This window comes from Zalophus californianus, chromosome X (genome assembly GCF_009762305.2).
Source record: "Zalophus californianus isolate mZalCal1 chromosome X, mZalCal1.pri.v2, whole genome shotgun sequence".
Taxonomy (NCBI): Eukaryota; Metazoa; Chordata; class Mammalia; order Carnivora; family Otariidae; genus Zalophus; species Zalophus californianus.
Window position 1 is genome coordinate 47,652,582 of NC_045612.1, and position 12,712 is coordinate 47,665,293.

The window sequence follows — 12,712 nt, forward strand, 5'->3', positions numbered from 1 at the left end:
CACCAGGAAGGGGATTATTGGGGGCGTTGTGGGGGGTTGGTGGAGAAGGTGATGAGCTAAATTGGAAGCACGGTGCATGAGAGTAGAGGTTGGCTCATGCAGAGAAATGATCATTGAAGCCTGTGGGGATAGATGAGTTAGCCAGGGCGACTGTTTAGCAAGAAGTCTGAACCTGGGGGTGGTGAGAGAAAGAGCCCACAAAGGGGAAAGAACTGGAACAGTCAGTGGTTGTAATCATGTCAGCATTTGAGTGTAAAGAGCCTCCAAATTACCGTAGGAAGCAATTCTAGTAATTCAGTAGGTGATGTGCAGCATAGAATCATTTTATAATGTTCCATTCCTTTCATTTCACAGAATGAAAATCTACACTTGGTATGGAGTGACCTAAATTGAGTAATACTCAGAGACAATCTTTGTCCCAAAGATAGTATACCTCCCTTAATGTTATTGGTCACTTTGCCATTTCAAGTAAAAAAAAAAAAAAATTAAATCCTATGCCACGAAAGGTTCAGGACTTCTGACTTAGAAAGACCCAAAACAGCTAGAACATCATCAGGCTCCTGACTGGTCGGGTCTCTGGCTCGGTTTCTCAGTGTCTCATAACATGGCAAGAAGCAGCAGCTAAGACTAGTTTAAGAGTCAGTGTGTTCAGGGGGACAAAAGGCTATCCCAGCTGCTTTATTTTCTGACTCTGAATATGGCTACAGTGATCCCCCTGTACACTCTTCCCAGAAGCCCAGAGTCTTAATGGCAAGCATATTTCATTTTTAAGCAGGTTCAACTTTAAAGCTTCCTTTTATAAGTCTGGCGCAATAAAAAACCACATTCAACATTGTACGTGCATTCTCAACCATGTGCTGTGCTTTGGAACATTGCAAGACTAAGATAACCTTATAAATACCAAGTCACAGTAGTTCTTTTTGGTTCCTACAAGTAAATTCTAGATCAAGTAATGGAACTTAAGATTTCAGATGACTTTTTCACATTTTCCCGCCTCTCCCTACAGCTCATTTCCCTACGGGAACAATTGAAATATTTTTTGAAGTGAGAGAGCCTTCAGCCTGGCCCATGAGCCTGGGATTCACTGTCTAGACCGCTGAAGACTGGATGAATTGTACGTGTTTCTGCCCCTTTTGTTGCCTTATGTTGAGTCATTTGTATTTGTTTATCTGAATCTCTGTTTGCTAGTCAAATTTGGAGTTTAGCAGGTTGCGTAGAAAGGGACAGAATATAAAAAAGTAGTAGACCTAAAAACCCAACTCAGTATGAAACTTTGCTTCTCTTTATCAATTTGAGAATTGCTTATATTGCTTCTGTTCTGTTGGTGCCATCAAATGATTCAGCCATGCTTGCCAAAGCAGATAATCCAGCTTGAAGGCCACACAGTGGTTTGCACATGTTTCCAGTGCCCTTCTCCTGTTAATTTTAAATATTTCCTAAGACATAGAATGAATCATTTCTACCAAAGGCTAGGACCTGCCACAGTGAATTGAGTGCCTACCTCGCAGCAGTTAACGCTGGGTTTCGTCCTGTCTCTGTTAAGGTAATAGGAGCTGCTTTCCTGCTCAGGGATGATTTCTTGCTGCTGCTATCTTTGTTCTGTTGCATTTTTAGGATTGTGTCTGGTTATTATTTGCCAGCTAAGAGAATAGTTAGAGCAGAGATGAAATTCTGAGCTGTTATCCTTATTCTGAGCCTCTTCATCCTAACCCCTGCCAGTAAAGGTTAGGAAAAATCAAATGCCTGTGAAGCCTCCCTTAAAAACCCTGGGTGGGTTTGTTTGTCTTCTGCTATATTGTTAAAGTTTTCTGGTTTGTGTTCTTTAAGCAATAAATGAATTTCTCATTTTAAATGGATTGCTGTCACTTTATGAAACTGCTCCCATGAGGAGTGCACTCCTATCCAAAAGGAAAACTGGAGAGACAGGCAATAAACTCTTACCATTAGGAAATGACAGAAGGGGGCGCCTGGGTGGCTCAGTCAGTTAAACGACTGCCTTCAGCTCAGGTCATGATCCTGGAGTCCCCGGATCGAGCCCCACATCGAGCCCCACATCGGGCTCCCTGCTCAGTAGGGAGTCTGCTTCTCCCTCTGACCCTTCCCCCTCTCATGTGCTCTCTCTCTCTCTCTCATTCTCGCTCTCTCAAATAAATAAATAAATAAAATCTTTAAAAAAATTTAAAAAAAAAGAAGTTATGTAAAGGAAATGACAGAAGATGGTGTCCGTACTGGGGCATCCTTCTAAAGAGCCCTTGGGATAACTCCTAATGAACCAAGCAAATCATCTCCTATCAACCATCTAGCACTGGGATTTCGAGAAAGAGTATAGAGAAGTGATAAGAATGGCAGCTCCCGTATTCGCATCAAAGTACATTGTAGTGGAAAGAACACAAGGTTGGAGTCCTGGCTCTGCCATTCACCTTGGGCAAGTCCCTTCACCCCTTAGAGCCTCTGTTATTTTCTCATCTGGAAATCAATGGTGATAATGCTTATGGACCAAGAGGCATCTGGGGGTTTTCCGGAGGTCGTCCAGCTAGACCCAGGTCTGGTCCCAATTGATGGAGTCAGCGCTGCTCTAGGAAATGTACTCCCAGGTTTTCTGTGCCACTTTTAGTGCTCCCGTTCCAAGTTGAAGTTAATAAGTCAGGGGCAGTGAAGAGCAGGTCAGTATGTATGGGCAGGGCCCGTGGAGGAGGATGGAAGACGGAAGGAATGCTGGGGGCAAATGCAGGGAAGAAGTGGGACTAAGGGGGCTGGACGTGTTGAGGGCAAATGAAATGAAGTTAAGATTAGGAGAGAAGTTAGAGGACAGCTTGAAAACCAAGATGATATAAAAACGATTTTTTTTTTCAGGGGCGCCTGGGTGGCTCAGTTGTGCGTCTGACTCTTGGTTTCTGCTCAGGTCATGGGATTGAGCCCCACATCAAGCTCCATGCTGAGCGTGGAGCCTACTTGGGATTCTCCCTCTGCCCCTTTCCCTGTGCTCTCGCGGTCTCTCTCTCTCACTCTCGATTTTTTTTTTTTCCAGAAACCAAGGCTTTAAAAGATGAGAAGGAGAGTGGGAGAAAGGAATTGAGTGTCAGAGGCAGAAGGTGTGGGGGAAGAAGCAAGGTTTGCAAAGAAGACAGGCCTTCCCAGATGAAGGAAGGCAGGGGACTGGAGCAGAAACAGATAGAAAGCACCCTGGGGACATGGCTGGAGAGACTGAGGCTAGTGAGGTGGCACCTGGAGGTGAGAGAGGTAGAAGCGCCCTAGTTCAGCATCTTGTCCAATACTACAGCCCAAGAGCAGCCAGAACTGTGCTGCCGAGAGGCAGGATGGAAGGGAAGACAGCAGCCAAGGGGCAAGGGCAAATCCACGCATCGGCAGTGACCTTCCATTCCCTCTGCTGCCGCATCTCACTGTAACCCAGGGTAACTGCTTCACCACTGCCCTCCAGTCACCCAAGGCTTACGGCCACCCTGACTCCCCACCTTACCCCCTCCCCACACACACACGTGATGCCTCATGAAGTTTTCTTTTTCTACAGTCCCGTGATTCTGAATTTTGCATGTTACAGACCTGCGCTGGCCAATATGGTATCCACCAGCCACACTGCGAGCTTCGAGCCCTTGACATTTGGCTAGCTCGAACTGAGACATGCAGTGAGTGTAAAATACACACTGGGTTTCTGCAGGGGAACTGCTCCGGGCTGGGGCCCTGCCGACCTTGCACTATTAATTAAGACAGGACACGTAGGCGAGGCTCCACTGCAGGCTGCCCCTGGCCTTGGCAGAATGCCCCGTGATCCTCCCGAAACACGGGAAGATAGGCCATCTCATGAGAAGTCGCTGCAAGACCATTTCTCACTCACCTCCCTATCTTGAGGGAAGCTTCTGGGAGGCAGTTTCTCATCGGCCTCCCTCATTTGGGTGAGGCACAGAGCTTTTGGCCTGCCATACCACCCGCAAAGGGGGCAGGGTAAAGGCCATAAAACTGCTTAGTGGCAGTGTGGAATTGGCCACTCAGCAATAGGATGTCCCACCATTCATGTTGCGTGTCCTTGGGCCCCTTCTGTTGCGGCGTCATCCCGTGGGATGAGGAATGCAGGGAGGTGATACCATTGCTGATCTTGCTTTTGCTGTCTCTATGAGTAATAAATTGTCAGGATATATGTGGGTTTCTTACTTTGTTTTGTTTTGTTTTGTTTTCCAGCTGAATCTGTCAGTCTGCTTGGCAATTTCTAAAACTTAGTAAAAAAAAGAATTACAAAGTATCTTAATTGTTTTATACTGATAACATGTTGAAATGTTTTGGATATACTGGGTTAAATGTTAAAGTTAATTTCATCTGTTTCTTTTTTTAAAATTTGGCTGCTAGAAAATTTGTGTATATGGCTGGCATTATATTTCTATTGGGCAGTGCTTTTATAGATTGGTGAGAAAAAAAAAACTGGTGGTGGGGAAGAGGGACTCACAGGGTTTTATTTTGCCAGAAAATGGCATTTGAAAAATTTATGTTCATAGTTTTATTCCCATAGTTACAGGCACATTTTAACACTCCAAAAATATATATATACCCATAATAAAGGACAGACCTTTAAATTGAATATATGTAACTCTATGGGAACTCACTGCATTGTCCTGATTTTTCTCATATTGCTTCAGGCTGGTGAAAAGTCCCTCAGATTGATGAGGATGGTATTTAAGTACTATTGCTGTAGAGAGCTCCACCTCGGAGGGGATAACTGGCTAATTTGTGTGGGATCTTGAGAGGCAACCAATCCAGGTAACAATAGTGGATGGGGCTAGTGCAACAATAGTGGATGGGTTTCTTTTTTCTTTTCTTTTCTTTTATCTTCTTTTCTTCCTTTCTTCCTACCTTCCTTTCTTCCTTCCTTCCTACCTTCCTTCCTTCCCTTCCTTCCTTCTCTCTCTCTCTCTTTCTTCCTTGTCCAGCAGGTGTTGAACTCATCAGGTAGCCTATGTTTTTTAGTATTCCTGTGGCTTCTTGGCCCACCCTCTCTTCCCACACCCAAATAAGGGAAGGCTGTGGAATATCAGAGTATAACCGGAAGAACCAAAGTAAACAAATACAAATTTATTATTTTCAAAGTAGAATTCCAAGGAAAGGGGAAAAGCACCACAGTGAGTGGCAAAGTTAACCGGTTTGTTCCCAGCCCCGCCCCTTTGTCCCAAACTTTTCTAGACTTGTGTGCCACCCTTGCCACCTCCCCCTCCCCTGGATCCCTTCCCCAGCTTCCATTGCTTCCATTCCTGAGACCAGTTCTTGCAGCCAGAAGCAGCAGAGCAGGCTCCCCTCTGGCCTCAATACCGCCCTGGGGACAGCAAGGACATTCAGCAGGTCTCCCCCAAATGCAGCAGCTGTGGGAGGAGATGGAGGCTGGGAGCTGAGCCCTGGCCTTGAGCCTTTCCCTCTCCCACAGCCGGTGGTGTTAAAAGAGTAAGGAGCTAAAGTATTCCTTTGTTCCCAGGGCAAGATTTCGGCAGGGAGGCCTAGAGATAGAGCTGCCCAGCTGAGCAGCTAAGTCACCACAACCCTAGGGCAGGGCCCCCAGTCTCTCCCCCAGGACTGTTTATCTTAAGGCAGCTTACTTTGCTGGACTAGCTGTCACCCATGTCAAGGGAACTTTAATGAGATTCTTGGCCTGAAACGGTGTCAGAGGCTACGAGCCGGCCACTGAGAATGTGTGCTCAAGGAATGTTCTAGCATGAAGCTGGACATGGATGGAGCCCAGATCCCAAACACACACCTCAGGCAGCACGACTATTCCTTAAAATTAACCTGGAGGGAAAAACTTCCAGCACAGGCCTCTGCCTGACCTCAGGGTTTCTCATTACTGTGGCCTGCCAGCCCAGTTCCTGGAGCCCAAGAAACTCGAAACAGGTTTCTCTACAGGGAAATATTTCCAAAGTTTGGGCCTTGAAGGAAATGGGCACTTGAGAGCCTTGATCTCAGCCTTGCCATCCTGGAGGGAAGGGCACGTGTCCTCCCGGGTAAGGCCCTCCTCAGGGAACCATACAACAGACAGCTTGGTGTTCTGCAGTCAGTCAGCCTTTTCTGACAAGTTCCCAGTCAACGTGACTCCACTCTGTTCTCATTTGGAGCAGAGGCACCCTTGTAATGGCTTTCTTGGCCTCTGTCAGAGTCCATCGAGAATCAATCGCTTCTCGATTCTACCTATTCCCTGATACTATTTGACAACCACCCCAGCAAACACTCACATTCCTTCGCACGGATGCTGATCTCACAAGTCAGAGGTTTTCTTTAGGCTGCCTCCCTGGAAACTCCCTTTACCACTCCTCCAGCACAGGGCCATAAATTAATGCAGCATTGCAGAAGCTACCTCTAGGAGACACGATACATGACAGATGCCTCACAACCTGCAACACATCTCAGTAAATCTCACCCTGATTTGGATTCATGGTGCCCAAGGATCCATTTACCTCACTGTGGGCAAACGGCCCACACATGTTGCAGTGACTGTCACTGGACCCTTGAGTGACATACTCACCTCGGGCATTGAGGTACACACAGGACCACACACAAAGTATCAGCGGCCCCACTAGTGAGAATTCAACTCTTACCCTGCTGCTTCGGTCCACCCACAGCACAAATCCTACATAGCAAGATCTACGTCTTCCCTACCATGCCTAGCCCACTGCAGCTGCCACAGGCCCTCAGCAGCCCAAGATCTCTTGGGTGAGGTGGGGGGGGTGGTATGGAAAGGGTTTTCTAGGACTTCCCTGGTAAAAGATTGTTTCATAACATCTGCCCTCCTAAGGCTTGGGCAGGATATACCTCAAAGACCCTGAGCTCCCTGACCTATAGCAAATTTCTTCTTTCCCATTCCTGTCCACAAACTAGGCCCCTACAAATATGGCCTCCCTCCGCCACCCTATACCCACCCCCAACCCCCCCACCCCCGCCATGGACAGATGCCCATGGTCTGTGTCTGATGCCTGGCTACTACCTGTTCACCATACATCCAGATATCCAGTCCTCCCATCCAGAGACCTCATGAGCACCGAAGCAGACATTGTGGTTAGGTCTGATACCCCGGACCTGTGGCCTAGTGCTCCCTGGCCATTTGAGAAGGAAGCAATCCTAGGCTTCTGGACCCAAGCTACTGCCCTCCCTCCCCTGTGGCAGAGAAATCTAACTTCCCAGCAGTTCTACCCACAGACCCACTACTTGATTATAACAGAGCACCCCACCTATCTCACACCCTCCTGACCTTGGTGGCAGCCACTGCTTTCTTTAAGACCCTGAGGCAGACTTAGGAACTGGAAGGGGCTGGAGGGTGTTCTCTGTGTCTTAGCCTGGCAAAGGCCAACAAAAGCCCATCTGTTCCTTCTTGTCTGCATGGGATGAGTAGAGCTTGCCTTTGTTCTATTTTGGCACCTGAACCGTTATTTAGGGGAAGCCCAGGAAAATTTCATCCAAGGCCCAGGTCTCAAGGGAACAAGATTTGGAACGAGTGAAGAGAACAGAGTGACTCTTCCCGTTAGATCCCACTGTGGCCACAGGCTTCTCTTGCTTTGGTCTGGAGGACAGCTCACCCCAAACATGAATGGAGAGACATCCTAGGGGAGCGGCCAGGTTGCATCTCTCTGTCCAACCAGAGGCTGGGGCTAACAAAGAGCAAGGCAGAACATTAATACTTTAAGAGGTATTAGAATTTAATGTGTGAGTGAGGCCAGGGGAGTACTGCTGTACAGTACATCTGCAGGACAGATACGTATGTATATAAACTTAGGCAAATTAAATCAATTGCAGGGCTCTGGGTTATAAAGCTCCTTTTGCAGAAAGCTGCCTAAGTGGGCTCTGACTCCGTTCAAATTTCCCAAGCCCGCTCCCCCCCGCCCCCCCCCTCCCGCTATCTACTCTGAACGGTTTCTGGATAAAGGGATTATGGTCTAGGCAGCCTAGCAAGAATTAGTTTACTTTGAGGATCGGGTTCACCTTCCAGAGTTAGAAAGAACAGTTTTATGCAAAGGAAGGCCTTGCTGTTGTCTGGGTGGGAAGTGGCCAGCTTCCTGATTTGTGGCCAGTGGTTCCTGGGAAGGGACCACTATTTAGGGCTGCCACTTGCATCTGCCTTGTGATTAGCTGGGGACAATCAGCCGCCTCATCTGATTCCGCCTGAAAGAAACAAGGGTCACAGCCTGCAAGAGTGTTGGGCAGTCACACTCCTCCAGGCTAGTGAGTGGCTTCCCCTTCCTCACCCAGGGAGAGCAAGACCCCCTTGCTGAGCAAGCAGCTGCCCCTGCCCCAGGGCTGTGAGGGCAGATCCGGAAGAGCTAAGGGTGGCTTCAGCTGGATTCCCAGAGCAATTTCTGGTGTCTCAGGAGGCTGAGGCCTTCAGGAAGGAGGAGGGGTGGGGGCGGTGAACTAAGGGGGGGGTGAACTAAGCTCATAAGTATCTCTTTAATGTTTCCAAATGTATGGTGTAAATAAGAATCAGAATGAACTTGAGGAAGGGCGGCCAGGGCCTGAGGCAGAAGGAACTGAAGATATTCGAAGGGGAAACAACATCTAGGGAGCATCAGGATGGCTAGAGAGAGATGCCGTCAAACTAAAGTAATATGACACATGCTGCCCAGACATTTTCAGGGACACATTTTTGGTGGGGGGTTGTGTCTTGGGTATACCCTTCTGCCTCCCTGAGTTGGGCCAGAGAGTAGGGCTAACCTCTGTGGGTTCATAATGCTGGAACCATGGGGTCATGCGGCTTCCTTATCTCCATAATGCCATGGAGAAGGGAAAGGGGCCAAGGGGCACTGCTTAGCTCTGCAAGGCAGCTTCTCTGCTCCCCATCTTAATGGCCTCCAAGCGCCATTTGCCCGCACCGCGACAGAAACATACGTAAGGGACTGGTCTCAAACTTGAGGATTAAAGGGCACGTTTCTAGAGTTGGGGGAATCATGCCTCTCCCTCCCCCAGCCCTGAAGCATCCACTTCACACATGGGCAGATCCCTGCTGCTGCCCCGAGCCCAGATAACTCTGGCTGAGGAATGTGGGCCCGGGAGGGACCAGAAAGGTTGGGTGAAGGCGTGAAGGAAGACTTGGACCAGAACTGGGAGAGGACTGTGGATTATAGGATGGGGATCTGGCTCCATCAGGAGGCCAACAGGGGGTTGGCAGTCCCATCAGAGCTTTGCACACTGGGGAAGGCGTGGCGGAGCTTCTCCATGATGTCCTCCAAGCACAGGCTGACATCGTGGCTCTTGGACCCCACATCATCTAAGTTGGAAAAGAGAGATTTGGGGAGAGAACTAGGGATTCCCTGCTGAGGCCAAGGGGCTGAAGCGGGAGGCTGCCCACTGAAGGACAAAACCCCACAGCGTTTGTGTCTTCCCAGCACAATGCCTAGAACATAGGAGGTGCTCAATATACACGTGTAGAATAAGCAAACAAACGCTTGGTCAATAAACCAGTCTTCCCTGACGCTAAGCTCAAAGCCACGAGGGGAAACCCATGGTCCAGCCCTAGCAGGACCTAGGGCAGATCTGGGGCAGGATGAAGCCATGGAGGAAGGGGCTGGGAGGGGCCAGGGGAACTTACCTGCAGCTTCAGTATCTGGAGTGGTCTGTCCCTTCTCCTGGGGGTGACTGCCTTCTGACTGCTGTGGAGAGGAAGCTAGGGACGAGCCTGCAGAACCATTGCCATCTGATTCGGTGGGTGGCTGGCAAGAGGTAAGGCATGACTTAAGTGGCTTTGTGTTTCTGACCTCACTTTAACAGACTCCTGAGCTTAGAAGGGGCTTTAGAGACCTCATGCCCATCCCTTTGCCCTGGGACTTTAAGAAGTTTTCGGTAGTGCCCCAAACAGTGGCTTCCCCTTTGAAGAAACTTCTTAGAATATTCAGTTACCAGTTACCTTCTTCCTTCAACAACATGTGTCAAAGGCTCCCAGTTGCACCTAGAGGTCTCTTGCTGTCCATCTCAGCTATAATTAAGCTATTTAGAACCCAGATCTCCCTGAAAATATAGAGTTGCACACCTGATCCTCAGTTCATGATATATGTTAAGACCTCCAGGAATTCATCTAGAGGCTATCCCTTAGAGGATCTGGGGAAGAGGCATGGGGTGGTATTACTTGGTACATATAGTGATTAAACAGTTGACCCTTGAAAAATGTGGGGGTTAGGGGCACTGACACCCCTGTGCAGTCAAAAATCCACATATAATTTTGACTCCCCCAAAACTTAACTGCTAATTGCCTACCGTTGACCAGAAGCCCTACTGATAACATAAACGCTAAATAAACATACAGTTTGTATGCATTATATACTACATTTTTACAATAAAGTCAGCAAGAGAAAAGAAAATGTTATTAAGAAAATCATAAGGGGGCGCCTGGGTGGCTCAGTCGGTTGAGTGTCTGACTCTTGGTTTTGGCTCAGGTCATGATCTCAAGGTTGTGAGATCAAGCCCCCCGAGCTGGGCCCTGCGCTTAAGAGCCTCTCTCTCTCCCTCTCCTTCTGCCCTTCTCCCTCACTTTCCCTCTAAAAAAAAAAAAAGAAAAGAAAAGAGAAAGAAAATCATAAGGAAGGGAAAATACATTTACAGTACCGTACAGTAAAAAATCCACATATAGGGGCACCTGGTTGGCTCAGTCAGTTAAGCATCTACCTTCGGCTCAGGTCATGATCCTGGGGTCCTGGGATCCAGCCCCACATCCCCACATCGGGCTCCCTGCTCAGCAGGGAGTCTGCTTCTCCCTCTGCCTCTGCCCCTCACCCGCCTCGTGCATGCTCACGTGACCTCTCTTTCTCAAATAAACAAAATCTTTAAAAAATCCGCATATAAGTGGACCCACAAGGTCCAAACCTGTGTTGCTCAAGGGTCAGCTGTAATAGGTAACGTTTACAAAGTATTCCCTACATTCCTGGCCTCATGCTAAATTCTTTAAATACACTATCGCATCTTAGGTTCACAATTCCACGAAGTTGGGATGTTATTATCCCTGTTTTACAGATGAGGGAACTGGGGGTAAGTGAGGCCAAGTAACTTTCCTAACACCTGACAGTCACGAATTGGCACAGCCACATTTGAACCCAGGGCTGTCTGACTCCAGAGCTACACCATGCCATATACGCGACCTCTCAAGGAGGAAAGGGACAAACAGGAGCGAAGAGCTCCCTTCCCGGCAAACATCGTTCTCTCCCCCAGCATGTCCAAAACTGCTTCTTTCCAGCAAACATCACGGTAGCGAAATCAATGTTTTGGATGATTCTTTGAGCTTCGTCCTCTCGATACCAGATTCAAATGGGTTGTGGGGAAGTGAGCACTCAGACTTGGCCAAGAGCACACCGGTCCCTTCCCGCGCCCCCTTCCCTAATGGTCAGCCCAGTTCTCTTCAGAAAGTCATCCAACAACGGCCACCACCAATGAAAGCCAAGGAGCGCTTTCATTCCTGCCCTTTGCTGCACTCCCCGGCTCCCCACATCCAGGAGGTGGGGGGGGGGGGGCGGTCAGCCGCTCTGGTCCTCCCCGCTGGCTCCAGACTCACCTGCAAGAGCAGCTCCCTTAAGCGCTGCAGCTGAGACTCCAGTTGCTTGTTGTGGTCCTCAAGGATCTGCATGCGTGTCTCCAGGCGGCTCTTGTGCTGCCGAAGGATCCGGGCCTCGGCCAGGAGCTCCTCATTGCGGTGGTCCTGTGCTACCTCAGCAGAGCACTCAGCCAGGGTGGGGGCCTCGGCAGCCTCCTCATGCTGCCACTTCAAGCGCTTCAGCTCTCCCTGGAGAATTCTGCCAAGGAGACAGGAGCCAAGACCTATGGCCCTAACAAAGTACTGACTGTGTCTGGGTCCCAGATGTCCCCTCCTACCTAGTGGTGAGCGGTCCCTTTGCTCTCCCAGCCCCACCCCCACCCCAGCCATGTTTGGGCTCGAATGGCCATATCCATTCTTCTCCAGCACACATGTCATTTACTCTGCCATCCTCGGGCCTCAGAGCAGAGAGAGCTGACATTTCATCTAACAAAGGTCTCAGGGCTTTGATGTGCTGCTTCAGGGATTAATTCTGACCTTAAAATCAAGCAGAAACATAGTCTGCAAATAAATGAGGCATTAGGGCCACAGACTAACCTACTCCATTTTTAGATTTTTAGATTCCAGCGGAAGACAAACAAAATATCACCCATCTTGCCTCTTCTCTCCACTTACCCTCCTCTTTGGCCCCCTTTGAACACCCCTGTTGAGTCATCAAGAAACAGAATCACTGTCTCACCAATGCTTCCCCGGGCCTGCCCACTGCTGATCTAACGCAGTGCTTCTCAAACTATCCATAGCAGAAAACCAGGGGAGGTGGGGGTTCAATCACTGTGGACCAATAAGTGGTCCAAATGCCTATGGCTAACACACAGCTCCCAACACACGTGACTTGCCACACAAGTTCAACAGCACGCAAATGGGTCTATGGCTGATTCCGTGAAAAGTCCACTAATTATGTGCCTGGAACACGTGGCCATGTCAAATTGCTCTAAAGGTTTCTAGAAGCTGACTTTCTATGTCTGTATTTATCTTGTCTTGAACCAGTTAGCGAACACTTGGCAGACCGGCCCTGTTCTAAGGACTTGCCACTCCAAGTATTCTGGGGGCCAGCACCATGGGCATCCCCGGGGAGCTGGTTAAAAATGCAGAACTCAGCCCCTCCCCCAGACCTGTGAATCAAAATCTGCATTTTACCCAGCTCCCCGGGTGACT

General features: G+C 48.9%; 2 protein-coding genes across 9 annotated transcripts in view; one reads left to right on the top strand and one right to left on the bottom strand.

The window, feature by feature from the left end:
- The window catches only part of TAF7L (TATA-box binding protein associated factor 7 like), a 35,264-nt gene that overhangs the window by 16,360 nt on the left and 6,192 nt on the right, over positions 1-12,712 (top strand). For 2 of the 3 annotated variants that reach the window (XM_027609092.1, XM_027609093.1), the window contains exon 13: positions 1,007-1,838. In XM_027609092.1, coding sequence (XP_027464893.1) covers positions 1,007-1,048 — 42 coding nt within the window. In that variant the 3' untranslated portion in view covers positions 1,049-1,838. Of the gene's footprint in view, positions 1-1,006; positions 1,839-12,712 lie in introns of those variants that run through there. The other variant, XR_003522712.1, reaches the window with a different exon arrangement.
- DRP2 (dystrophin related protein 2) overlaps positions 5,118-12,712 on the bottom strand; it is a 42,713-nt gene continuing 35,118 nt past the window's right edge. For all 6 annotated transcript variants that reach the window (XM_027609090.1, XM_027609088.1, XM_027609084.1 and 3 more), the window contains 3 exons: positions 11,519-11,756; positions 9,569-9,689; positions 5,118-9,247 (listed from right to left, as the gene is read on the bottom strand). In XM_027609090.1, coding sequence (XP_027464891.1) covers positions 9,123-9,247; positions 9,569-9,689; positions 11,519-11,756 — 484 coding nt within the window. In that variant the 3' untranslated portion in view covers positions 5,118-9,122. The remainder of the gene's footprint in view (positions 9,248-9,568; positions 9,690-11,518; positions 11,757-12,712) is intronic.